Source organism: Vombatus ursinus, unplaced genomic scaffold, assembly GCF_900497805.2.
Source record: "Vombatus ursinus unplaced genomic scaffold, bare-nosed wombat genome assembly UNPS02014801.1, whole genome shotgun sequence".
NCBI classification, from domain to species: Eukaryota; Metazoa; Chordata; class Mammalia; order Diprotodontia; family Vombatidae; genus Vombatus; species Vombatus ursinus.
Genome location: NW_020954579.1, coordinates 2,310,655 through 2,338,568, shown reverse-complemented (window position 1 = coordinate 2,338,568; position 27,914 = coordinate 2,310,655). Strand labels below are relative to the sequence as shown.

The following is a 27,914-nucleotide window of genomic DNA, read 5'->3' as shown; positions in this document are numbered from 1 at the left end:
GAAAGAAATCCAACCAAGGGACACAACTAGTGAAAATGCATGGAGGGTCTTATGTAGAGAACAACAAAGAATCCAGAGTCCCTGGATTGCAGATAATGTGGGGGGATAGTGGGAGTAAAGTTATGGAAAGGTAGAAGGGGGCCAGGTTATGAAGGGCTTTGAGCACCAAACAGATTCGATATATTTGGTTATATTTGATCCTTGATGTGATGGGGAGCCATTGGAATTTATTGAATGGTGGTGGTGGAGGGTGTGATATGGTCTGATCTACTCTTTAGGAAGATTAAAATCACAGTTGAGTGAAGGATGGACTGGAGTAGGGAGAGATCTGAGGAAAGGAAAGGAATTAAGAGGCTATTTTGATAGCCCAAGCACAAAGTGATGTGGGCTTGCATCAGGGTGATGGCAATATCAGAAGAGAGAAGGGGGGATATTCAACCGATGTTGCAAAGGTGAAATTGACAGGCTTTGGAAACAGCTTGGAAATAGAGGGTGAGAGATAATGGGGAATCAAGGATGATACCAAGATTATGAGCCTGGGGGACTGGGAGGGAGGTGGTGCTCTCCATAGTGATAGAGAAATTTGGAAGGGAGAAGGTTTGTGAGGAAAGCTAATGAGTTCAGTTTTGGACATATGTGATATCTATTTAAGGTATCTATGTGACATCCAGTTCAAGTCGACCAACAGGAAGTCAGACATTCAAGACTGCTTCACTTTCTACAGGTTGTGTTGGTGTTTAGTCATTTCAGTCGTGTCCAATTCTTTGTGACCCCATTTGGGGTTTTCTTGGCAAAGATACTGGAGTGGTTTGCCGTTTCCTTCTTCAGTTCATTGGACAGATGAGGAAACTGAGGCAAACAGGGTTAAGTGATTTGTCCAGGGTCACACAGCTAGTAAATGTCTGAGGTCAGATTTGAACTAGAAAGGTTATGGCTAAACCAGCAGATCTGAGAATCATCAGTAGACAGATAATAATTGGATCCATGGGAGCTGATGAGATCCACCCAGCAAAATCGTATAGAAGGAGAAAAGGTCAAGCATTGTGGGATACCCAGGGACATGGATAAGGATCCTACAAATGAGACAGAAAGAGCAGTCAAATAAGTAGTAGGAAAACCAGGAGAGAACAACATCATGAAAACCTAGAGGGAAGAAAGCTTCAAATTGAAAATGGTGGTCAACAATGTCAAAGGCTGCAGACATGTCAAGAGGGATGAGGTTTGAAAAAAAGCCATTGGATTCTACAGTTAAAAGAAATGGTGGGGGTAATCCAAGGCTGGGAATTGGCAGGACAAGACTGCTGCTAGGATAAGAGGGTAAGGGACTCTAGAGAGGAGGATAGTGTAGAGTTGTATTTGTTCATTGAGGGGTCAAGATGAGGAAGGGAGAAGCCAGTGCAGGAGTGATGAAATGGGTGAGAATTGAGGGTTCAGGGGTTTGGAGGTCATGTTGAAGATAAAGAAAAGGGTTAAAGGTTATGGTTAGATAAAGTAATTTCAGAATTTATGAAACTGGAAGTGGAATACTTGTGGATAATGGCAAGATCAAGGGCATGACTTAGTGTGACCTAGTATGACCTTCCTTTCCAGGAAGAACAATCCAACAAATAACCAAAAGACAGAAGGTGTATTTTAAAGAATTACAGTGAAAAGCCAAATAGCCCTGGCGTGCTTGGGATGGGGCAGTTAGAGTGATTGATTGATTGACTGATTGAATGTACGAATGAATGAATGACTACAAGTTTAATGCCTAAAGGAGATGCTGTAGGTTAAAGTGGTCAGCTTTCATGCTTCTCAGATGTCACAAAAGCAGAGAGAAATGTGAATCATTCCAGAAGCTAGGCACAGGTAGAAGGGTAGGTTTTTGTTTTAAAGTACAGCTGGAACAGAATGAACAGAAAGCTTCAGAGCCTTAAGCATAGTCAGGGGAGTCCTATTTGGGACCTGGGAAGTATATTCCAGGTTTGTTGGTGGTGGTGTTGTTCAGTTGTTTGAGTCATGTCTGACTCTTGGTGACCCCATTCTGTCATGCCTGGAATATGTTAACTCACTGGTACTACATTAGCTTTAGAGGTGTCACTATCTGTTTGGTGGCATCCATCCAACTCACTGACAACGTGTCAAAGGGGAACTAAACAGGTTCTAGAAAATGTTCCTTTCAAAGGCAACTGTATTCAATGAAGCAAACAAGCATCATGATGCTTCAGATTGCAGAAGATGCTTCATGTGTGCCTAATGTACCAGAAATAAGCTTTCCCATCAGTGTGGATTCTGGCCTCACTACTCCGATAAGCTGAATCAGATCCTGCAGTTTTTCCATCAAGGCACAGGACTTTGACTCCTGCTATAGCAACTTTCCAAATGGTCAATCAAACAATAAGCATTTTTTAAGTGTGTGCTGCATGCCAGGCACTAGGTTAAGCACTAGGGATACAAAAACACAGTAGCACAGTAATATTTCATTGCATTTATATACCACAACTGATTTGACATTTCCCAGTCTCTGGGTATCTGCACTCATAACATTGTTAATGACAACACACGTTTATCTGAGATGTCCAAAGTGCTTTCCTCACAACAACCTTGTGGTGATGATGATGATGGTGGTGGTGGTGGTGGCAGTCTAACTGCTCCCATTCTGCAGATTGAGAAATAGGCTTAGAGATGCTAGATGACTTGTCCAGCTAGATGGCACAGTAGATAGTGCCATGGACCTGCAGTCAGGAAGACATGAGTTCAAATTTGACTTCAGACACTTACTAGCTGTATGACTCTGGGCAAGCCATTAACCTCTGTCTGCCTCAGTTTCATCACCTGTAAAATGGAAATAATGATAAAGCACCTACTTTCCAGGATTACTGAGAATAAAATGGGATAACATTTGTAAAGCACTTTGAAAACCTTAAAGTGCCCTGTAAATAAGAACTGCTATTATTATTATTATTATTATCATTATCATCCAGCTAGTAAGTGTCAACATTAGGATTCAAACCCATTTTTCCTTACTCTGAGGCTTATGTTCTTTGCACTATACATCATTGCTTCTCTATTAAAAACAGAATTGAGAACTTATTACCCAAAGAGGCAGTGTAGGGTAGTGGATCAAAAGCAGTAAGAATCAGTAAAACCTATATTCAAATTACACCTCTGATATTCTCTGAGGTACTGATTTCTGTCAATGAAATAACAGTCCTGGACAAAAAAGTAACTATGGATACCCACATTTATGTAGTTTACAATTCATGAAACGCTATGTATACATTATTTCATTTTGTCCTCACAATAGCTCCATAATGTAGGGATTCCAGATATTATCCCATCCATTTTACAGATGAGGAAACTGAGGCACAGAGAGTCTAGGTGTTGTGCCCAGAATCCAGGTCTTCTCACACTGAATTCAGTGTTCCATCCACCACACCATAGCTGTCTCCACTGAATATATATACAGATCCTCAGCTGAATTCTTCCTCCAATACCTGATCATGGGGTGAAGGTGACCTTTGGGTTCTTGAAGGCTATGCCAGCAGAGTACAAACTTAGGTAGGTCCTGCCAAGCTAGAAAGCTAGACTTTGAGGATGAGCCTGAGAGCCAACTTGCCACTTGCAGAGAAGCTTATCACCAGAATATTAGCCACCAGGTGGTGTTATTTTTGGCCATGATAGCTCATGGAACTATGAACTAAGGCATGGATTTATTCACACTGATAAAATCATGGATCTTCAAAGCATTAAAGGAAATTATGAATAGAGCTAGCCAGTCATGACCACATAGGAAATATGTTGGGAAAGGAATAAAAGAAGAGGAGACAGAAGAAGAGGAAGAGAAGGAAAAGGGCACGGAAGGTAGAAGAGGCTGGAATGAAGCTTATAGATTCACAGAGTGAGAAAGAACCAAAAAGTTCATCTACTCCAGGGGCTCTTAATCTGGGGTCTGTGAACTTAAAAAAAAAATTGTTTCAATAACTGTATTTGAATATAATTGGTTTCCTTTGCACTCCCATGTATTTTATTTTATACATTTAAAAACGTTAATCTAAGATGTGGGAAAATTGGAATGCTAATGCATTGTTGGTAGAGTTGTGAAATGATCCAACCATTATGGAAAGCAATTTGGAACTATGCCCAAAGGGATATAAAACTGTGCGTACCCTTTGATCCAGCAATACCACTACTAGGTCTGTATCCCAAAGAGATCATAAAAAAGGGAAAAGGACCCACATGTAAAAAAAATTTATAGCAGCTCTTTTTGTGGTAGCAAAGAATTGGAAATTGAGGGAATGCCCATCAACTGGGAGAATGGCTGAACAAGTTGTAGTATATGAATGTAATGGAATACTATTGGGCTATAAGAAATTATGAGCAGGGAGACTTCAGAAAAACCTGGAAAGATTTACATAAACTAATGCTGAGTGAAGAGAGCAAAACCAGGAGAACATTGTACCCAGAAATGGCAACATTGTGTGATGACCAACTTTGATAGACTTAGCTCTTCTCAGCAATACAATGATCTAAGATAATTCCAAAAGACATATGATGGGAAATGCTAACCACATCCAGAGAAAGAACTATGGAGTCTGAATAAAGATTGAAGCATACTATTTTCTTTCTTTTTTTCTTTCTTGTGGTTTTTCCCTTTTGTTCTGATTCTTCTTTCACAAGATGACTAATGTGGAAATATGTATAATATGATTGTACATGTATAACCTATATCAGATTGCTTTTCTTGGAGGGGAGGGAGGGAGAAAAAATTTAGAACTCAAACTCTTAAAAAAGTGAATGTTGCAAACATTCATGTTTGCATACATGTAATTAGAAATTGCTTACATGTAATTGGAAAAAATAAAATACTATTAAGTGGGGGGAGGAGAGAAATATTAAACTGAGAAGGGACTCATAGATTTACCAAATAGCCAAAGGGATCCATTTCACACACATTTCACACAGGTTTTAAACCCCTGATGTGGTCCAATTCCCTCATTTACAGAAGAGGAAACTGAGACCCAGAGAACTTAAGTGACTTTCCCAAGGTCACACAAGCGGTAAGTGGAAGAGCCAGGATTCAAATTCAGATCTTCTGACCCCAAACCTAGTGGCCTTCCCACTGTATTATAACAGTAAAATAACATCCAGCCAGGAGGAGGAAAAGAAACAGAACACAAGGTCCTTAGAATAGTCTCCAAACCAGAGTAATTTGTTCCAGTGTAATTTGGTAATTATGAGTGATTCATAATTGATCATACCAAAGTTAAATCTCTACATGTGAGGTGATTGAGTTGTCCATTCTTGATTTCTTGGGAAAGAAAACATTTTAAATCTGTAACAGTAAAAGTTCCTTCAAAAATCTTGGTAGTATATGGCTTCAACAATGCAAAAGGAACAAATGACAAAAAAAATCAATCCTGTGTAATTGTGATGACCAAATTTGGCCTTGGAGATGAGAAAAGGCCTCTTCCTTCCTTCTTTGCCAAAGTGGAGGGCCATGGTTGTGGAGCATTACATATATACCAACAGGCTTAGTTGATTGTTAGCTAGTTTTGCTGAACTACTTTTTCAAATCCTTAAACATTCATTGTTACAAGAGATGGCTCATTGGTTAGAGCAAGGGAGAAGGATAGATTTAGAAATGAAGGTAAAAATGGAAAAAAAGAGAATAATAAAAAGAAAAAAACCTTGATGGCAAAATACATAAAAAGAACAGCAGTTCTTCCATTACTGTTTTTGCACCAGAGGCAAGCATAGTGCACTTAGAAGACAAGCATGGGATATTTTGGAAACAAGTATGGGATATTTCAGAAGCAATCATTTCAATTCTGTCTTTCCCAGCAACTCAAAATCTCTGCCCTTGTCAAATGTTTATAAACATGAACACAAGGCGCAGAGACACATTTCTCCTTACTGAATCACTAAATGGGTCTCTTAACAGCCTTTGTAACTCCTGAGGGAACTGTGGAAACGAGGAGAGACCCTCAGCCAGCATCATTAGAATAGTCTTTGGCTATTTGGCTAATTGGCTGCCTTCTTTCCCTGTCATTTACTGGCTTAGCTTCTGCGGCTCTATGACTCAGCTCCTGGGACTGGCCCTCTAACTCCTACATTTCTGTGGGCCTTTAGTTTTCAATTTTTCCTTTTCCCAGGTTCCTTTCTTGCATGGATAATTTCCCTCCAAGTCACCTTACCCAGTTACATTAACTCTTTGGGGGTTATGGGACGCCAGCTGACACATAGTAGGCACTGGTGGGATATGGTGGCAGCTTAACCTTATGTTAATAGATTAAAGGGGTTAAGGGGGAAATTAATGGATCCCTTAATCAGGCCATGACTTAGAGGACGGCAGATTGAGAATTGAAAGGATCCTTATAGGTTATCAAATCCAACCACCCCTCCCCCCATATTATAGATGAGGAGGTTACCGAAGTCCACAGAAGCAAAATGACTAGCCCAGGGTCACACAGCTAGCGTCTGTCTGAGACAGGATTCAACCCATGTCCTCCTGACTACAAGTTCAGCGTTCTATCTACTACCCCAGACTGCCTCTCAATATCCTTATTGAGAGTATTTATAAATAGGGTCCATCCCATTGCTGCTGAGTAGAGAGGACAGGAAGGCTTTTTTTTTCCCAACACTGCAACGTGATCAGCTCCTGCCCTAAGGCACATGTAGCTTCTGCTCTCTAGGTCTAGAGCTTTTGTTTTTTCATTAAATACATGCCCTTCCCCCCCGCCCCCACACAATGCCTTTTCTCCTTGCTGTAGTCAGATGATGATAACAGGCAAGAGAACATATGATAGAAATGGTGGTCACAAGGCCACAGAGTTAGAACTCGAAAGGTTCTCAAAGACTATCCAGTCCAACTCCCTTATTTTACTGATGTGGAAAATGAAGAACAGAGGGGTTAAGTGACTTGCCCAAAGCCACACGGACGGTAAAAGCCAGGATTCAAACCCAAGTCATGTAAATTCAAATCCAGCCTTCTCTCTATTTCACTATGCTTCTTCTCAAGTGTGTGGGGGAAGGGTCCTAAATGAGGAATCAAAGACTCAAAAGTTCTAGTCCCAGCTCAGCCTCTCACCAGCCATCTGATCAACCAATCAATAAACATTTAGAAGCCCTTACTATGATCCAAGGACTGTGCTAAGCACTGCCTTTGGGCAAATAACTTTACCTCTCTAAAACTCAGTTCCCTTATTTGTAGAATGGGGAGAATATCTCCTATCCTGTCTACCTCATTGGACTGTTGTAAGGAACAAAAGAGGCAACAAGATGATGATGATGATGATGATGATGATGATGATAGCTGAAATTTATATAGCACTTTAAGGCTTGCAAAGTGCTTCCCATTATCTCATGAGTCTCATAATGACTCTGAGAGGTAGATATATTATTATTCCCATTCTATATATGAGGAAACAGACTAAGGAAAGGTAAATGACTTTTATAAGATCACAGAGCTAATAAATGCAAAGCAGGATGCAATGCAAATGCAGAATTTGAACTAAGGTCTTCCAAACTATGCACCATGCCATACTATCTTCTGATACAGGACCATAGGAACAGTGAGGTGGTATAGTGGGTAGAGTGCTAGGCCTGGAGTCAGAAAGACTCATCTTCTTGAGTTCAGATCTGGCCTCAGACACTTGCTAGCTAGATGACCCTGGGTAAGTCACTTAACCCAACTTGCCTCAGTTTCCTTATCTGTGAAATGAATCAGAGAAGAAATGGCAAACCACTCCAGCATCATTGCCAAGAAAACCCCATGTGTGGTCATGAAGAGTTGAACACAACTGAAAGGACTGAACAACAACAAATAGGACCATAGATCAAAGATTGAAAGCTGACAGTCACTGAGACCTAATTCCACCCTGACGACACTGCTTTCCTAGACATCCTTTCCTGCATTGGCTCATTGGTCATGATGGGGAGAGTAGGAATATCCCTTTTTTCTCCATTACCATGTCCAGATTCTCCCTCTACTATATCACTCTGTAACCTCTCCTTTGAGGTTTATACTATCCAAATTTATCATCCAATCAAGATCCTGGTGGCCATTTTCTACTGATCTCCAGGTCATTTTTCCTCCTTTCTCAATGAGTTCAGTTCCTTGATCAATGTCTTTCTCTCCACCCAAATTCCTGCCTTCCTACTTGGAGACTTCAACATCCATATTGATGGTCCCTTAAATATTCTAACTTCCCGGTTCTTCAATCTACTCAGTTCTCTAGATCTATTCCTATCCATGATCTCAGATATACACAGAGATGCTCATACCCTTGATCGTGCCATCACACACATGTAGAACACACAAGTATTCTACTTCTATATTCATGTACCCTGAAATTCTTTCATCTGATCATAAATTTTTATCATTCTCTTTCCCTATGCCTTTTGACACCTAATCCTGTTCTCGCTAGGATCTCCATTTCCTCCATCCCTCAATATTTTCCCAGGTTACCCCTCCTGCACTGGCTACTCTCTCCTCTTCCCAGTCTTGGTCCCTTAGTAAACTCATTCAACTCTATACTATTCTCTACTCTCTAACTCCTTGCCCTCTTGTCCTATTGTCAATCAAGCCTTGCCAAACTCGATTCCAGATCACCTCCACCATCTGCCTCCTTCTCTCCTAATCACATGTTGTTGCACAGAGCTGGTAGAAGTCATAAAACCATGCTGGACTGAGTCCGCTACAAATTTATGTTATCTATTCTCAGCTGGGTCCTCACCATAGCAAAGCAATCCTTCTCCCCCTCTCTTAGTTATTCTCTATCCCACTCACTGTAGTGGCTATTCTGATCTTTTTTCCTTCTTTCCTCTAGCCTCCCACACTGTTCTCTTCCCATACCCTCTTAGCTAAGCACCTTACCTCATATTTCACTGAAGACATTGAGGCCATCCATGAGAGCTCTCTCTTCTTTTCCTACTTCAAATTCTTCTGACATTATCCCCTACTGTGTCTTTCTTCACAGGAGACTGACAAAGAGGTGGCTCTTCTCCCTGCCAAGACCAACCCCTTTATGTGAGCCTTTCTTCTCTAGCAGACTGTCTCCTCTGTTAGTCCCACTCTATCAATTATCTCTCCCTGTTTACTGGCTCCTTCCCTACTGTCTATAAACATGCACATGTCTCCCTCATCCTCAAAAAACTGTCTTCTGAACCTACTACCCCTGCTCGCTATCTACATACATACATACGTACATGTATACATATACACACATACACATACAGTTCTCCTTCCCTTTTCTGCTAACCTTCTTGAAAATTTCACCTACACTTGGTGCCTAGGCTGGTTTTCTCCTCATTTGCTTCTAAACCTTCAGCAGTCTGGCTTCCAACCTCATCATTCAAATGATTCCACTCTCTCCAAAGGTAACAGTGATTTCTTAATCAACAAATCTAATGGCCTTTTCTCAATCCTCATCCTACTTGACCTCTCTGCAGCCATTGACACTGTTCCTCACCTCCTGCTGGAGACTCTCTCCTCTTAGTTTTCCCCCTACCCATACTTCGTCTGTCTCCTGTGTTTCATCTTCATCTTTGTCATGCCCCCTAACTGGGAGTGTTCCTCAAGGCTCTGTCCTGGGTCCTTTCCTGTTTTCTTTCCACATTCTCTCTCTTGATGACTTCATTGGCTCTCATGTGGTCAGTTGTCGTCTCTATGAATTGCAGAAGATTTTACATCTACATTTGGAGCCCTAGTCCCACCTCCAAGCTCCAGTCTCACATCTCCAGCTGCCTATTGGGCCTTTTAAGCTGGATGTCACATAGGCATGTCGATGTCAACATATCTGAAATGGAGTTCTTCCCTCCAAACTTCTTTCCCTTCTAGACTTCCCAAGAGAGGACCATCATCTTTCTAGCTACCAGGTTCACAACTTTGTCATCCTCCTTAATTCATTGCTCTCAGTTACTCCACCGATCCGATCAGTTACCAGATGTTGACATTTCTACCATCACAATATCTTTTGTATATGTCCTCTTCACCTTACTCACACAACCACTACCCTAAGTCAATTGTACTCTCCCATTTGCTTAGCAATAGGCTTCTAATCGGTCTCCCAATCTCAAATCTCTCACCACTTCAGTCCAGCTTCCACACAGCTACCAGACCAATTTTCTTTTTTTCTTTTTTCTTTTTATAGCACTTTCTTTTTTTTCCAATTACATGTAAAGACAATTTTTAATATTCATTTTAATAAATTTTGAGTCCTAAATTTTCTCCCTTCCTCCCTTCCTCCCAGAAAGGTAAGAATTTTAAATTTATTTAAAAAAATTTTTTAATTTATTAAAAATTTTAAATTTCATATGTGCAATCATGTAAAACATATTTCTACATTACAGACTGATTTTCTTAAGGCATAGGTCTTGCTGTGTCACCTTTCTACTCAATAAACTTCAGTAGTTCCCTATTATTTATAGAATCAAATATAAAGTCCTCTATTTGGCATTTAGGGACTGCTAGGTGGCAAAGTGGATAGAGTGCCAGGCCTGGAGTCATCTTCCTGAGTTCAAATCTGGCCTCAGATACTTTGTAGCTGTGTGATCCTGGGCAACTCACTTAACTTATTTTTGCCAAGAAAACTCCAAATGGAGTCATGAAGAGTTGGATGTGACTGAACAACCACATTTGGCATTTAAGGCTCTTTACAAGCTGGCCCCTTCCAGGGGCAGCTAGATGGTGCAGTGGATAGAGCACCAGCCCTGGACTCAGGAGGACCTGAGTTCAAAACTGGCCTCAGACATATAACACTTACTAACTGTGTGACCCTGGGCAAGTCACTTAACCCCATTGCCTAGCCAAAAAAACAAAAACAAGCTGCCCCTTCCATACACTCTACTATCCAGTAATACCAACTTATTTGCTGTGCCTCATATACAATACTCTACTTCCCACTTCCATTCCTTTGTAGTGGCTGTTTCCCATGCCTGGAATGCTCTCCCTCCCCACCTCCCCTTCTTGACATGGCTGACTTCTTTCAAGACTCAGCTCAAAAGTTACCTTCTGCAGGAGGCCCTTCCAGTAAGCACCTTGAGGGCAGGGACTGTTTGGATTTTTTTTTACCTTTCTTTAATCCCCACTATTTAGCACAACTAGTGCTTAAGAAATATTTATTGATTTATTATAAAGAGACTGAAGAAGCCATAATACCTACCCCTCCTACTTTGTGTTGTTGTTCAGTTGTTTCAGTCATGTCTGATTCTTCGTGACCCTATTTGGGATTTTCTTAGCAAAGATACCAGAGTGGTTTGCCATTTCCTTCTTCAGTTCATTTTATAGATGAGGAAACTGAGGCAAACAAGTTAAATGACCTGCCCAAGGTCACACAGCTAGTAAGTGTCTGAGGCTGGATTTGAACTTAGTTCTTCCTGACTCTAGGCTCAGTGGTCTATTCACTGTGTTACCTAGCTATCCCTCTCACTTTACATATGGAAAAACTGAGGCCCAGGGAAGGTGAGACTTGCCTAAGATCACAAAGATAGTAAGTGCCAGAGGTAGATTGAAAATCCTTCCCCTTGTCCCTCCTTTCCCCTAGCTCCACGAATGGTGCTTGTCTTGCTCTGTTTCATTTGTTCTCTTTAGTTTCAGGTCCTAGCAGTGATGCCCACCAGACCTGGGAGTTTGCACTATGGTGACCTTGGAGTCAGGATTCTAGGCAGGAGGTTGTAGCCAGACAGACAGCCAGCCTGGCAGGGAAGTCCTAAGGGTCCAGGGTGCCTAGGATTCAGTTCTGATAAGGGTTTTGGACTTGGAATTTGGACTGTGCTCTATATTAACCTAATATACTTCCCCACCCCAAAGATTGGGGTGATATCAGAAGGGAGGGTAGATTATGTCATCCATGGATGTGGAGTAAGTTTGTATACTTGTGATTATACCTTAGAATCTAAATATTTCCTTGTAAAAGCTAATTGGACTGTTAATGTCTAAATGGAACTGAGGTGCAGGGGACCTCCCCCTACAAATGGGGAAACCCTATTGGAGGGGGCTGGAGTCATTTGCAGAGAGCCTAGACACCCCTAACTCCCTTAAGGATATCAGATAACCCTGGGGGAAGGGTGAAATGAAATGAACCTGGCCTTCCAGGCAGCAAGGGAGTCAGTGCTACAGTGAGAAAGAACTGATTAAATATAGAATAATTTAACATACATATATATACACACATATGCATATATGTGTGTATACATACACAGACACACACACCTATTTGTGTTTAATGGTAGCCATCTCTAGAGCAGGGCAGGGTTGGGGGAGGAAGAAAAAAAGGAAAAAAAATTTACGTGATAACTTTATTATACATTTAAAAGGAATAGCAAGTTGTACATAATTTGCAGTCTCATGTGCAATTATCTTTTTTATTAAACTATGCTGTGGAAACGCTGGTTTTTTCCCCATAAATTAAAAACAAAATAAATTTTTAAAAATTAAATAAGAAATAAAAAGAAAGATGAGGGACCCGAAGTATAGAATGTTGCTTGAGTGTGCAAGTATTGCCTTTCAAATGTGATTGCTGTGTTCCGTGGTTTTTCACAACTGTTTTTCTTCGTTACAAGAGAGGGAGATGAGATATATCAGGAAATGATTGTAGTGTAAAAAAAAAGCATTGATACAATTTTAAAGATATTTTTAAAAATGAGAATTATATATATACATACATACACACACATATAATAGATAGATAGATACATAGATAGATAGATAGATAATTGGTTGTCTAGTACTACATGTGAAAAAAAATGACCCTTCCCTGAAACATCCCTGAGACCAGAAGTCTCATCTAAATCTTTGTTTCATTCTCCAGTACCTGGCTTGGTACATAGTGCATGGTGCTGTCTGAATGAGCAAAGAACTAAATGCAGGCAAAAAAAAATTGTACATATTGTAGGTATGATTGTACCTATTACTGTGAATTGCTGAGTGGCTCTGGTTTTCCCTGGGAAGAAGAATTTGAGATATTCAATAAGATGGAAAGGACACTGGATTTGAAATGAGAAAACACAGGTCTCAGCCTAGATGGCCTGGGCAAGCTGCAGGAGCATCGATTTGGAGTTAAAAGGGAGGTCAACTAGTTTGACGCCCCTCATTTTATAGATGAGAAAATGGAGGACCAGAAAACTTTAGAAATTTGCTCATGGTCACTCAGATAGTAAGAGGCAGAGGCAGAATTTGAACCCATGTCCTCAGATTCCAAATCCTGCACACATTTCATTGTACTACACCACTTACTAAATCACTTAACCACGTTGAGCCTCAGGTTTCTCATCTGTATAATGGGTATTACTACTTATCCCAAAGGCTGCAAAGCATAGTGAACGGAAGACTAGCCTCAAAGCCAAGAAGACCTGGGTTCAAGTCCTGCCTCTGATGTATGCTGGCTGTGCGACTCTGGACAAGTCACTTAACTACTCCGTGATCTAGGCCATTTTCTAAGACTGTAAGTTGCAGAGAAAGTACTGACCTGTGAATTTCCTCATCAGCAAGTTCTCCATACCAATGAAATCAAAGCACCAGTCTTTATTCCTATTACCTAACCCACATGGTTGTTATGAGATGCAAATGAGAAAATATACAAAAAGTGAAACTATAAATCCACATACCAATGCAAGCTGGGATAACTTTTTTAGGCTCATAGATAACTGAAAGGGACTTCAGAGGTCATCTAGTTCAACCCCCTCCTTTGAGAGATGAAGAAACTGAGGCACGGGTTAGGTTAACTGATATATTCAAGGTTACACACGCAATAATCATTAGAAGTGAGATTTGAACCCAGGACCTCGAACTCTAAAGCTTTTCAGTGCTCTTTTAGCATACTGCCTCCCTATAGTGAAGATGAAAACCTAGTCAACCTAGCTAGAGCCACACCAATGTGGTAAAATCACAGTCACCAGAAGTCCTGGCTCCAGAAATTATTGAAAGGGCCAGGCTTTGGACAGGAAGAATCAGCCCTTGGGACTGAGTCATGATTAGGAAGAAGACCCATCATTGGCCTCTCTTCAGGATCTGACACTGTTGACTCTTCTGGTCACTCCTCTCTGGCTATATCTTTTTCCCCCACCTTTGCTCAATCATTCTCCATGTTGCACCTGTGACCAAGGCTCTAACCTGGGCCCTCACTGCTTTTCTCCTTATACTCTTTCACTTGGTGACTTCATCAACTCCCATGAGTTCAGTGACCAGCTCTATGTAGATGATTCCCAGCTCTATATATCCAGCTCCTGAATCTCTCCTGAGCTTATCCAATGTCATCAACTTCCTATCAGACACTGACAGTCGAATGTCCTATAGGCACCTCAAACTCCACATGTCCAGAACTGAGCTCGTTATCTTTTCCCTTAAATCCATCTTTTCCTCGAATTTCTCTATTACTCTTGAGGTCACTACCATCCTTCTGGTCATCCAGGTTGACTACCTGGGTGTCATCCTCATCTTCTATATTTCACTAACTGACATATTCAATCAGTTGTCAAATCTGGTCATTTCTCGTCCCATAATGGCTCTTGTATCCATTCCTTTCTCTCTACTCACTTAGTCACCACCCTAGTTCATGCTCTCCTGCCTCCTGGATTATTACTTGTTCAATTCTTTTTCAGTCATGTCCAATTCTTTGTGACCCCATTTGGGGTTTTCTTAGCAAAGATACTGGAATGGTTTGCCATTTCCTTCTCCAGCTCATTTTACAGATGAGGAAACTGGAACAAACAGAGTGGAATGACTTGTCCAGGGTCACCCAGCTAGTAAGTGTCTGAGGCCAGATTTGAACTCAGGAAGATGAATCTTCCTAACTCCAGGCCTAGTCCTTTATCTACTTACCCACTGTACCACCTAATAGCCTTCTGTGTGGTCTTCCTCATCAAGTCAAATCCATCCTCCTTATAGCTGCTAAAATGATTTTCTTAAAGCATAAATAGACCTGGCCTCCCCTTCTCCCTCCAATAAACCCCAGTGGCTTCTATTACCTCTAAAATAAAATATTTTATCATACAAAACATAATAAAATATGAAAGTTCTTCACAACATAGCTTCTTCCTACCTTTCTAGTCTCCTTACGCGTTATTCCCCTCCAAACTCTACAGTCTAGCCTTATTGGTCTGCTGAGGACGTCCACAGAAGATGTTCCATCTCCCATCTCAGTTTTTCTGTACTAGCTGTGTCCCAGGTCTAGAATACTTCTTGTCCTCACTGCCACTTCCTATAATCCTTGGTTTCCTTTGAGATTAAGCTCAAACGCCATCTTCTGAGGGTTGTCTTTCCTGATCACCCCAAGTGCTGATGTCTCCTCCTTCCAGATTACCCGGTAACTGCTTTGTATGTTTCTTGCACGTACCTGTACATGCACCATGTTGTCTCTCCCTCTCCTATTAGAACGGAAGCCCTCCGAGGTAAGGATCTGCTCCACTATTGCCTTTCTATCGCCAGTGCTTGACACAGGGCTTAGCACTTAGGGGGTACTTAATTGTTGTTTGTTCTTTGTTCTTGAAGAGGGCCAATGATATCGTGAGGGTGATGTGCTGACTTGCAAGTGAACTTAATTTGAATGAGGCAGGGCTGTGCAAAGTCATCAACCTCACTCTCTCCTCCAGAGTCATGGGAATCCAGCAACAAGACATCGGTCAGGATGCTTGGCGACGGCCCTGGATGCGATGGGAGACCGTGGCTTTTTTAAGCTAAGGAGTACTTAATAAGGCTTGTGGATTAAATGCTTGGTAAATGGCTAATGATAATTCCTTATCTGAGACAAGATAGCCTATAGGGTGGTTGTGAGATGCAAATGAGAAAATACGCAAAAAGTGAGACTATAAATCCACATCCCAGAGCAAGCTGTGATAACTTCTTCAGATCTAGAACTGAAAGGGATTTCGGAGGCTGTCTCCTCCAACTCCTCCTTTTACAGATAGAGAAACTGAGGCCCAGGTTAGGTTAACTGATCTGCTCAAGGTTACACAGGTAATAATTATTAAAAGTGAGATTTGAACCCAGGACCTCCAACTCCAAAGCTAGTTCTTTGGATAAGATAATTACAATTGTATCATAATTAATACAATTATATTATAATTAATATAAGGTAATTGTAATTTGGATAAGATAATTCCTTATCTGATTCAGATGGCAAGGAGAGGTAGGGGCTAAAGAAAACCAGCCCCAGGTTGATCAGACTCATATTTCATCCTGGAATGTGGCTATAAGGAATATAGCTCTCTCCCACTGTCTACTGGCTCCTTCCCTGTCTATAAACATCCCTGTCCCTACAACATCTGGGAATGAAGGCAGGACTTCATTCTTCTCCATTCTGTTGTGTTTTTTTTTCTTTTTTATGATTTTCCATCCTAGGCTTGGTCTAATTCTCTTGGTATTCTATTCCAGCTGACTTGGCTCAGGTTGAGTTTCTACTCCCATCTGTTCCATTCAATTTGACATTTCAGCTTCCTTCCCTGGTCCCCACTCGTCACCCGCATTTGCTCAATGTGATTTCCTTTTGATTGTTCCATCAATGTCTTACACAAACACTAGCTTCTCACAAGGACTCCTGTCATGTCTGTGGCTCAGATCACTGGCTGTTAACCCCTCCCATTTCAGTGGGGCTCTGATACACAGGTTAGAAAAGGAAAGACAGGAAAAGTGGCTCAGAGGGTGGAGTACTGGACTTGGCATCAGAAAGAGCCAAGTTCAAATCCTGCCTGAGACACTTACTGCCTGTGTGATCCTGGACAAGACACTTAACCCCTACTTGTCTCATTTTCTTTATCTATTAAATGAAGGGATTGGCCTCCAAGGTCCATTTCAGCTCCAAATATATGTTCCTATGAGCCTAGGATAGTTCCTGAGGACCTTAAATGTCTGTCGGTGCTAGTAGAATCCCCTTGTCCCACCACCCTGCTTTGATAACTAAACCCTGCATTCTCTACTGACTTCCTTTCCTTCCTTCTTTCCTTCCTTTTCATCTTCCTTCCTTCCTTTCTTCCTCCAATTCCTCCTCCTCTCCCTCTGTCCACAAGGGGAGTCATACGTTTGCATATTTGTGCTCTGTCCAAAGGAATATAAATTTTGATTGCTTATACTTCACCAGAAATCCTGGGGTTTGGGGGCTAGATTTTTTTTTCTTCCCTACTTATTTATTCTATCATTTTTTTCCAGAAAAGCTTGGACAATTAACTCTGTTGTCTCATACAATTTTCATTTATAATTTCTTGAAATATAGCTGGGGAAAAACCAGGCTTTGATAAAGCCCATTGGGATTCAAATGGAGCTACTCACCTATGCCTTTAATGTATATTGCCTCAGACAAACTGAGACCAGGAAAAGACCTGAGCTTAAAAAGGTTAAAGTCTCTCACTGCATCTGGGGCCATCACTAGTCATCCTGACCGATGTCTTGCCACTGGAACCTAATGACTCTAGAGGAGAGAGTGAGGCTAACGACTTTGCACAGCCTAGCCTCACTTAAATCCAATTCACTTGCAAGTGAAGACATCATCACCTTCCTGATATCGCTGGTTCTCTTCTAGAATAAAGGACAAATAACAAGTTTCCCTACACAGCCCTGGTGGTATTTCCTGGGCCTTCCTGCAAAGTTAGGCCAAATGAAAGCAGTTTTAATAAATAAAGAAGTTGGTTACAATTGGAGCTGAGGCCCAACAGACAGACCCAGGCTGCTAACCTTCCTTCTCAGCAACATCTAAACTGATGTATTGAGAGGTTAAGGGACTTGATCATGTACATGATCATGTAGCTAGAATATCTCTGAGACATGACTGGAAGCCAGGCCATCCTGTTTCCAAAGTTGATTCTCCATCCAATACCCCAACTGTCTCTTTTGTGTTTGAAAAAAAAAAAAAGCTAGGGGGCAGCTAGGTGGCGCAGTGGATAGAGCACCAGCCCTGAAGTCAAGAGGACCTCAGTTCAAATCCAGCCTCAGACCAAACACTTGACATTTACTAGCTGTGTGACCCTGGGCAAATCATTTAACCCCAATTGCCTAAAGAGGAAAAAAAAAAGCCTAACAATAAATGTTGGAGAATATGTGGTAAAATTGGGACACTAATGCATTGTTGGTGCAGTTGTGAACTGATCCAACCATTCTAGAGAGCAATTTGGAACTATGCCCAAAGGGCAACCAAACTGTATATACCCTTTGATCCAGCAATACCACTACTGGGTCTGTATCCCAAAGAGATCATAAAAAAGGGGAAAGGACCCACATGTACACAAATATTTATAACATCTCTTTTTGTGGTGGCAAAGAATTGGAAATTGAGGGGATGTCCATCAATTGGGGAATGGCTGAACAAGTTGTGGTATATGAATGTAATGGAATACTATCATTTCATTAAAAATGGTGAGCAGGGGGGCAGCTAGGTGGCACAGAGGATACAGCACCAGTCCTGAAGTCAGGAGGACCTGAGTTGAAATCCGGCCTCAGACCAAACACTTAACACTTACTAGCTGTGTGACCCTGGGCAAGTCACTTAACCCCAATTGCCTAAAATAAATAAATAAATAAAATTTTACTTTAGAAATGGTGAGCAGGTGGATTTCAGAAAAATTTGGAAAAACTTGCATGAACTGATGCTGAGTAAAGTAAGCAGACCAGGAGAACACTGTACACAGTAACATCAACTGTGTTACTGTGACGGCCAGCTTTGTTAGACTTATCTCTTCTGAGCGTTGCAATGATCTAAGACAATTCCAAAAGACTCATGATGGAAAATGCTATACACATCCAGAGAAAGAACTATGGAGTCTGAATGCAGGTTGAAGCATACTATTTTCTCTTCTTTGTTTTTTTGTTTTCTCTTTTTTCTTTCTTGTGATTTTCCCCTTTTGTTCTGATCTTCTTTAACCACATGACTAATGTGGAAATATGTTTAATATGATCATACAGGTACAGACTATATCAGATTGCATGCCATCTTGGAGAGGGAGAGTGGAAGGAGGAGGGAAAATTTAGAACTCAAAATCTTCTAAACCTGAATGTTAAAAACTAAAAAGTAAATAAATAAGAAAAGCAAATAAATAAATAAATACTTGTTATCTTAAAAAAAAATTCCTCATCTGGAAAGAAGGGAACATTTATTAAGCACCCAGTATGCACTAGGCACTGTGCCATGCATTTTACACATTTGATCCTTAAAAACAACCTGAGAGGTAGACATATCACAATCCCCATTTTACAGCTGAGGAAACTGAGGCAGACAGAGGTTTAGTGGCTTTTCCAGGGTCACACTGCTAGTAAGTGTCTGAGGTTGGATTAATAATAATAGTTAGCATTTAAATAGCATTTACTGTATGCCAGGTGCTGGCATCATTTGATTTTTACAACAACCCTGTCAGGTAGGTGCTATTATCAACCTCATTTTACAGTTGAAGAAACTGAGGCAAACAGAGGTTAAGTGACTTGCTAGTAAGTATCTGTGTCTGGATTTGAACTCAGGTCTTCCTGATTCTAGGCCCAGAGCTCTATCCACTACACCACTTACCTGGTAATGGCACCTTTCCTAGCCAGGTCCAGCTAGGCAGGGATCTCCACTGACAACTCTTTATTCATTCATTCATTCATTCATTCAAGACCTTCCACCTTTTGTCTGCATGCACATGTTCTCCATGTCTAGAATGCATTCTCTTCTCATCTTTGACTCTTAAAATCCCTAGTTTTCTTCAGAGCTGAGCTCAAACGTTTTCTCTTATGTGAAGTTTTCCCTGACCTTCTACCCCACCTCTTGTTGCCTCCTCCCATTACCTTGAATTGATTTTGTTTATACTAATATATGTATAATTAGTTTCCCTCAGTGGAAGATAAGATTCTTAAGGATAGGGGCTGTTTCATTGTATTCTTTTTGTCCCTAGACAGACAGACAGATAATTAGATAGATAGGTAGAGAGGTAGATAGAAAGAAAGATGGGTGGATGGAAAGAAAGAGAGAGGAGAGAGAGACAGAGGGAGGTGGAAAAGAAGGAAAAAAGCAAGCAAGCAAACAGACATGTAAGTGCTTATGTGCCAGGCACTGTGCCAAGGGCTGGAGATACCATGCAAATACAATCACGCAAGACAGACACCATGTGAAGGGGAGCTGTATGGGTCGGGATTGGAGAGGCAGCCTGATCTGGCCTTGATTCCAGGCAAGAGAAGGTGAAAATTCACCCATCAGACCCAAGGTGGTTCCCAGGATGGAGTCGAAGTCTTTGGTGGGGAGGAGGTAAGAATGCTGACCAGAGTGAAGGTATATAGCAGGTGCTTAATAAATGCTTGTTGCTTAATTGATAGGTTAATTATTATTAAAAGCATCTACTGAAGGGGTTCCCACTTTAGGGTATGTATACCCCCAGAGGCTAAGGAGTTTGCCAAAGGGTATAGGGAGTATTTGGTAACTAATTATACTATTCTACTGAAATTAATCTATTTTCTTCCTTATGGTAAACTCTAGAATTTATTTCCTTTCATATTGAATGTAGATAAGGGAAGGCTGTATGAAAAGCAAAGGGAGGAGGGAGAGGACTGAAAAAGGTGGGACCCCCTGATCTACTATGTGCAGAGAGTTGCCTTGGGGGTGGGGGAGAGATGAAAAGTTTAGATGAAGCAGAGATTATATTGGTTTATCCATCCCATAGATCATACTCAGACTTGGTTCTGGTCAATTATGTGTCCCACTTTGCTTCACAGACTTAACATGATATCTCTCCTCAGAAAACATTTAGTTAAAAAGGAGGATAAGACACAAGAGAAGGCTAATTATGTATAGTTGCAAAAACAAAGTGCTATGATGCTGGGTCCAAGAGAGGAGGACAACAATGACTTTTTGGAAGGGAGAATCAAGGAAAGCTTCATGGAAGAGATAGTTTTCAAAAAGATGGCAGACTGTAGTCTGTTGCAAAGGCCATACACAAAGCATTTCCAGCTTGGCAGAAAATGACAGAATTTATAATACTCTGGTTTAGCCTTTGAGAACCCAGGGCTACCTCCATGCAAGGAGGACATTAATGGAAGAATTTATTCAGACTAAAGTGTAAATGGTGAATTCCTGTCTGTAAGCAAGGTTTAATAAGGGAGAAGGAGGAACATGCCCTTAAAGAGACTGGGAAATCCAAAAGGAGGGAAAATAGAGCACAAAACATGTGCTTTGAGGTGCTGAGATTAAACCTTCACCCCAATATTTTCTAAGGCCAGCTCTGTTTCCAGAGTCCAGTGCATTTAGCTGAAGGGACTTTGCCTGATAACCAGCCTACTTGCAAACTAAAAAGAAAAATGTTCTTTTTCAGTTTCAGACACTGGCCTTATATGTTTTCCTAAAGCCAGCAGTCCTGAACAAATCAACCCAGGCTGCCCTCCCACTCAGCTTCGCTCCTCCACAGCCAGCTGAGGAATGAATCAGCCACGATTACAAAGCCCCTTCAGTTGTTAGGAGAGATAGTTCAGGGGCCTAATACCATCCATGTGTTCTCCCTAAAGGAAATCCATGGGCACACCAAAGACTATGCAAATCAGCCGCCTCTTCCTGGCTTCTGCCCTCCCCAACATTTTCCATATCTCAGCCGGCAATAGGAACAAGTGGTATTTGTCACGGGACAAGCTTAATTCACAGTTGATGTATTTGTACGATAATGTCTGTACCATGTGGTGCTCAAGTCAATGCATCAAGTCAAGAAGCATTATTAAGTGCCTCTGTTTGCCAGGCACTGTGCTAAGTGTTGGGAACACAAAGTAAGTTAAAAGAACTCACAGACTAAGTGAGGGGGATGGTGTGTGGTGTGAGGGGGGAAGGAGGTAGAGAAGACAACATGCAAACAACTATGTACAAACAAGATAAATTGGAATTAATTAATGGAGAAAAGGCACTAGCATTACAAAGGACCAGGAAACATTTCAAGTAGAAGGTGGGATTTTAACTGGAACTTGAAAGAAGTGGGAGAAGCCAGGAGGGGGAGTTGAGAAGGAAGCAAATTCCAGGCATAAGGGACAGCCAGTGAAAACACAAGATGGAACAGCAAGGAAGCCAGTGTCACTGGATCAGAGTGTGGAGAGGAGTAAGGTGTAAGAAGACTGCAAAGGAGGGAAGGGGCCAAGTAGTGAAGGTCTTTAAAAGCCAAAAAAAGGACTTTATATTTGATCCTAGAGGTGTTAGGGAACCACTGAGAGGAGGCAGGTGTTGGGAGGAAGAAAGGGCAGGAGATCTGAAAGGGTGACCTACAAAAGATCCAAAAGTTGCTTTCTGAGCAGGGAGTTTCTAAAAGAGAAAGGTGATTCTCAGAGTCTTCTCAGCCTCTTGGGAATGTCCTAGACTAGGGCTCACCAACTTCTTTAGTGTGGAGCAAGGTGGGTATTGTTCATGGACATGGCTGGCACAGGTCCGACTTGGACATGAGTGTTGGGAGAGGAAAATAAGCAAGGGAAATAGAAATATAGGATGGAGGAAGAAGTGAGAAAGAAAGAAGAAAGGAGTGGTAGAAGTGATAGAGTGCCATAGACTTTATTTTTTTATTTATTTATTTTTTTGGTTAGGCAATGGGGTTAAGTGACTTGCCCAGGGTCACACAGCTAGTCATGTTTTGTGTCTGAGGCCAGATTTGAACTCAGGTCCTCCTGAATCCAGTGCCAGTGCTCTATCCACTGCACCTCCTAGTTGCCCCCACAGACTTTATTACCACTCAGAAGGGGTCATTCTGTACCCTCAGCTCCATAGGCTGTCAGGAGGACCTAGGACAGTGTTACCAGTACACTCTTACCCCATGATCCTTTTTAGAAATTGATCTCATTTTGTAATATAAATATAGCAATAATTATTATTAATAGCTCACATTTCTATAATACTTTCAGATTTACAAAGCATTTCCCTCACAACACTCCTATCTGGTAGGAAAAGCAGGTGTGACCATCCCCATTTTATATACGTGGAAATAATCTCAGAGAGGTTGAATGACTTACCTACCCATCCATGATCCAACAACTAGTAAGTATCAAAGCTGGGTGCTCTCTTGTTCACTGGCTTCATTTTTAGGTAAAGGCAATGGTGTCCTGGGATCCCTCCCAGCTGGTGCTGCCTCCCATTACTATACATACATATGTAATTACTATATTTTGTTGTTGTTAAGTCATGTATGACTTTTTGTGACCCCATGGAAAACCATTGGAAAAGACCCTGATGTTGGGAAAGACTGAAGGCAAAAGGAAAAGGGGACAGTAGAGAATGAGATGGATAAATAGTGTTGTGGAAACTACAAATATGAACTTGGACTTGGAGTGATAGTGAAGGATAGAAGGGCCTGATGTGCTATGGTCCATGGGGTCATGAAGAGTCGGACATGAATGAACAACAACAGGTGCTTAATAAATACTTATTGAACTGACCTGCCCCAAGGTCACAAGACAGTGGCAAAATTGGAACCAATTTCCCTACCTTCTAGTGGAGCGCTCTTGCCTCCCTACTACTTCATCTTTCCAGTCTGATTAGTTATTACTTGCCCCTACACACTCTACACTTTAACCAAAATAGCATACTTGCTATCTCCCACCTCCATGCCTTTGCACAGGCTATGCCCCATGCCTAGGAGGCTCTCACTCTTCACCTCTGCCTCTAGAAACCCCATGTTCTAGCTGTGTGACCCTGGGCAAGTCACTTAACCCCATTGCTTAGTCAAAAATAAAACAAAACAAAACAAACAAAAAAGAAACTCCATGTTCTCTTCAAGGTCCAATTCAAATGCCACTTTCTTCAAGAGGCCCTTTTTGATTCTGCAAATTGCTATATTGCCTCCCCATCACTTCATACTTATTTTGTGCAAATATTCGATTTGCTTTTTCATGAATACATTGTATCTCTCCCATTCTTTCCCCACTAGAATATAAACTCTCCAAGGTCAAAGTATCTTTCACTGTATCCTCAGAGGTCATCACAGTAAATACTTGTTGGTAGATTGATTGCACACACTGTATCTCATTAAGACATTCCCTCGCCTACAGAAAGAGGAGTCTCTATCTTATATTATCTTAACACACTATGTTCTAACAAAATAAAATAAGTGAATATATCCAGACATCTGAAAGTTAGAAGAGAACTGGGTTGCCTGAGAAAGAGCCATCCATAGATCGCAGGGTGAATAAAGTGGATAAATTATCTAATCACCTCCCTTGGGAAACAGAAAACAATCTAACCATAAGATATTGTGACCTTGGGGATCCCTGAGCCTAAGAAATAAAGACATGGCAGGGTGGTCCCCAGTCCCATGCAGTCCTCACCACTTGAACCAGTGACCATCTACCCACCCTGGGGGATAAGGGGGAGGCGAAGTCCACACTGGCCATACCCTCCTTTGGGCCCTGAAGACTCACCTGGCATGTCAGGGGCTGGACTGAGAATCATGAAGGCATCAGACAGACCGGCTTTGACAGGGTGCTGGGTGGAATTGATGTCCAGGACGGACATTGGGATCTGAAAGGGGGAGAAGATCCTGAAGAGACCTGGTCTAGTTGGGCATATCCCTTAGGGGAGCCAAGGGCAGGCAGAATGACCATGACTTCTACATCCCAAAGGTAATCCTCAGTCCTGAAGTGCTGTTCATCCTTTATACTGGACCATTCTACGTGCCTTTGCTCAACCCATATCCTCTACCTGAAACCCTCTCTCCCTCTGTTCTACTAAGGCCATGTTCATTATGCACATGCTAGAAAAGCCCTGGCTTTGGAATCAGAGAAGTCATAGAAAAACCTAATTTCTGAGTTAAAAAGGACTTGAGCTATCATCCAATCCAACCCAAATCTGAAAAAGTATCCCCACTATAACATGTCTAACAAGTGGTCAACCAACCTTGACTTAAAGACCTCCAGTCAGGGGGATCCCACTGCCTCCCAAAGCAGCACATTCCACTTTGGGATAACCCTGAATGTTGGGAAGTTTTTCCTTATATTAAGCTGAAATTTGACTTTTTGATTCTTTGACCCATTGATCCTGGTTCTACCTTCAGGGCCAAGGAGAACAGTCCAATCCTCCTTCTATTTAGTCTCAAAAATACTGGAAGGCAGCTGTCATGACCCTCCACTTCTCCAGGTTAACCCTCCTCAATTCTTTCAACCAATGGTCAAATAGCATGGACTCAAGGCCATTTGATCATTCAGCTTACCCATTTCTGGAGACTTGCCTACTTATTAATATCTTTTTAAAAAAAGATGGACCTCTTTCTAGCCATACCTCTGCCATTTTGTACTTCTGAAGTTGATTTCTTGAACCCAAGTATAAGATTTTATAGTGACCCCTATTAAATTTCATCTCATCTGATTCACCCTGATTTTTCTAGCCTGCCAATATCTGTCATTTGTTGTGTTCACTAGGTGATATATGGCAAAGAGTGATGGACTTAGGGGCAGCTAGGTGTTGAAGTGGATAGAGCACTGGCCCTGAAGTCAGGAGGACCTGAGTTCAAATCTGGCCTCAGACCAAACACTTGTCATGTACTAGTTGTGTGACCCTGTGCGAGTCACTTAAACCCAATTGTCTAAAAAATTAATTAATTAAAAGAGTGGTGGACTTGGAACCAGGAAGACCTAAGTCCCTCCTTTGACACTTATTAACTGTGTGACCCTGGGTAAATCACTGAACCCTCTTTAGCCTCAGTCTCCACGTCTGTAAAATGGGGATCACAAGAACACCTACCATACAGGGTTGTTGTGAGGATCAAATGAGATAGCACATTTAAAGCACTTTGTAAACCTTAAAGTACTATATAAATGCTAGCTATTATTATTATTAAAATCCTGGCTGTACTACTCATACTACCTGAATAGCCTTGGAGAAGTCACTTAAACTCTTTCAATCTTAGTTACCTCAACTGTAAAATGAAGGGATTAGACTAGATGATTACTAAGAGGCTTTTCAGTTTTAAATCCTTTGATCTTATGACTTCCAAAAATATTCCTGTTTAAAAATTCCCTCTTCCCAAAAGCCCTGATTAACTCCATTACACTGATCATTTCCTTACTCTGCATCTTCTCAGACCTCTCAAGTTATATTTTTTGAGGGGGGCAGGCAATGAGGGTTAAGTGACTTGTCCAGGGTCACACAGCTAGTAAATGTCTGAGCCACATTTGAACTCAGGTCCTCCTGATCCCAGCGCTGGTGCTCTATCCATTGTACCACCCAGCGCTCTCTTTCCTAAGTTACTTTTGCATTTAATTTGTTGTAACTAATTTGCACATGAGGGTATGTGCATGTGTGGGTTTTGAAAGCAGGAGCTATATCTTATATTAAACTTCAGTGTCCCCCATAGTGTTCAGCAAGTCTAGAGGCTGCTCAAACACTACTGGTTGACTATACTTCCTTGGCTTCTCAGAGTCACAGAATCACAGATTATTAGAACTAAAAGAAGTCTTAGGCCAGAAAGCACAGAATATCAGAGCTTATCTAGAACCTTAGAACCTTAGAGCATATCTAGTCAAATTCCCATATTTTATATTTGAAGAAACTGAGGCCCAGGGACTTGCCTACGTCAACTGTGACAGAATTATGAGTCTGGGTCTCTTTACTTTCAAACCAGTGCTATTTGTATCATGCCACAGCATTTTTTTATGTTTTAGTCTTTGGCAGGCAATATGATCTAGAGCAGTGATGAGGAACCTGCAGCCTTGAGGCCACATATGGCCTTCTAGGTACTTGGGTTCGGCCTTTTCACTAAGTCCAAGTTTTACAGAACAAATCTTTTCATTTATTTATTTTTATTTTCACATTAGTCATGTTGTAAAGAAGAATTAGAACCAATAGGAGGAACCACAAGAAAGAAGAAACAAAACAAAACAGAAGCAAAAAAAAAAAAAGAAAAAGTAAATAGTATGCTTCAATCTACATTCAAACTCCATAGTTGTTTCTCTGGATGTGGATAGTATTTTCCATCATGAGACTTTTGGAGATGTCTTAGATGCTTGCATTGCTGAGAAAAGCTAAGTCTATCAAAGTTAGTCATTGTACAACCTGGCTGTTACTGTGTACTATGTTCTCCTGGTTCTGCTCATTTCATTCAGCACCAGTCCATACAAGCCTTTCCAGGCTTTTCTGAAGTCCACTTGCTCATCATTTCTTATAGCACAACAGTATTCTATTATATTCATATACCACAACTTAGAGCAAATCCTTCTATTAAGGGGATTTGTTCTGTGAAGTTTGGATTCAGTCAAAAGGCTGCACTTGAGGATCTAGAGGGCCACATGTGGCCCACCCCTGATATAGGGGCTAACATGCTGGTCTTGACATCAGCAGAGCTGAATTTGAATCCTGCTTCAGACACTTTGTGATCATCCAAGCCGCTAGATAGTGCAGTGGATAGAGTGCTGGGTCTGGAGTCAGGAAGACCCAAGTTCAAATGCAGCCTCAGACATTTACTAGCTGTGTGACCCTGGGCAAGTCCCTTCACCCTATTTGCCTCATCTGTAAAATGAGCTTCAGAAGGCAATGGCAAACTACTCCATTTTCTTTGCTAAGAAAACCCCAAATGGAGCCATGAAAAGTGGGACATGACTGAAAAACAATAACAACAATCATAAAGTGCTAATTTAGCCTCTCAGTTTCTTCATCTGCAAAAGGGGGATATCATCGGCTTGCATTACTTATCCTTCAGGGTTAGGAGGAGTAGGTTTTTAAAACCTTAAAGCACTATGTAAATTTGAGTTACCATGTTGTTTGAGATTTCATTCCCTGACAAGTTACACCAATTGTATGTCAGTTCTTGATTCTGTTTTGTGAACTGTCTGTGGCAAATCTTTCATCCTTTCTGCCAAACAACACAGTTTGGGGGCCAGCTGCTATGTGCCTACAGAATGCATGACTCTTTCCATGTCATCCTGTGCCAAAAGTAATTTGGAAGACAAAGTTACACCCTTCTCTCAAAATCACTGATTGCATTCCAAAACTAAATTAGATTGCATTTTTTGGATTAATCACGCCAGGGCTCTC

General features: G+C 41.3%; 1 protein-coding gene across 3 annotated transcripts in view; it reads right to left on the bottom strand.

Moving 5' to 3' along the window:
- The window catches only part of PLXDC1 (plexin domain containing 1), a 107,692-nt gene that overhangs the window by 33,298 nt on the left and 46,480 nt on the right, over positions 1 to 27,914 (bottom strand). For all 3 annotated transcript variants that reach the window (XM_027872667.1, XM_027872669.1, XM_027872668.1), the window contains one exon: positions 24,308 to 24,407. In XM_027872667.1, coding sequence (XP_027728468.1) covers positions 24,308 to 24,407 — 100 coding nt within the window. The remainder of the gene's footprint in view (positions 1 to 24,307; positions 24,408 to 27,914) is intronic.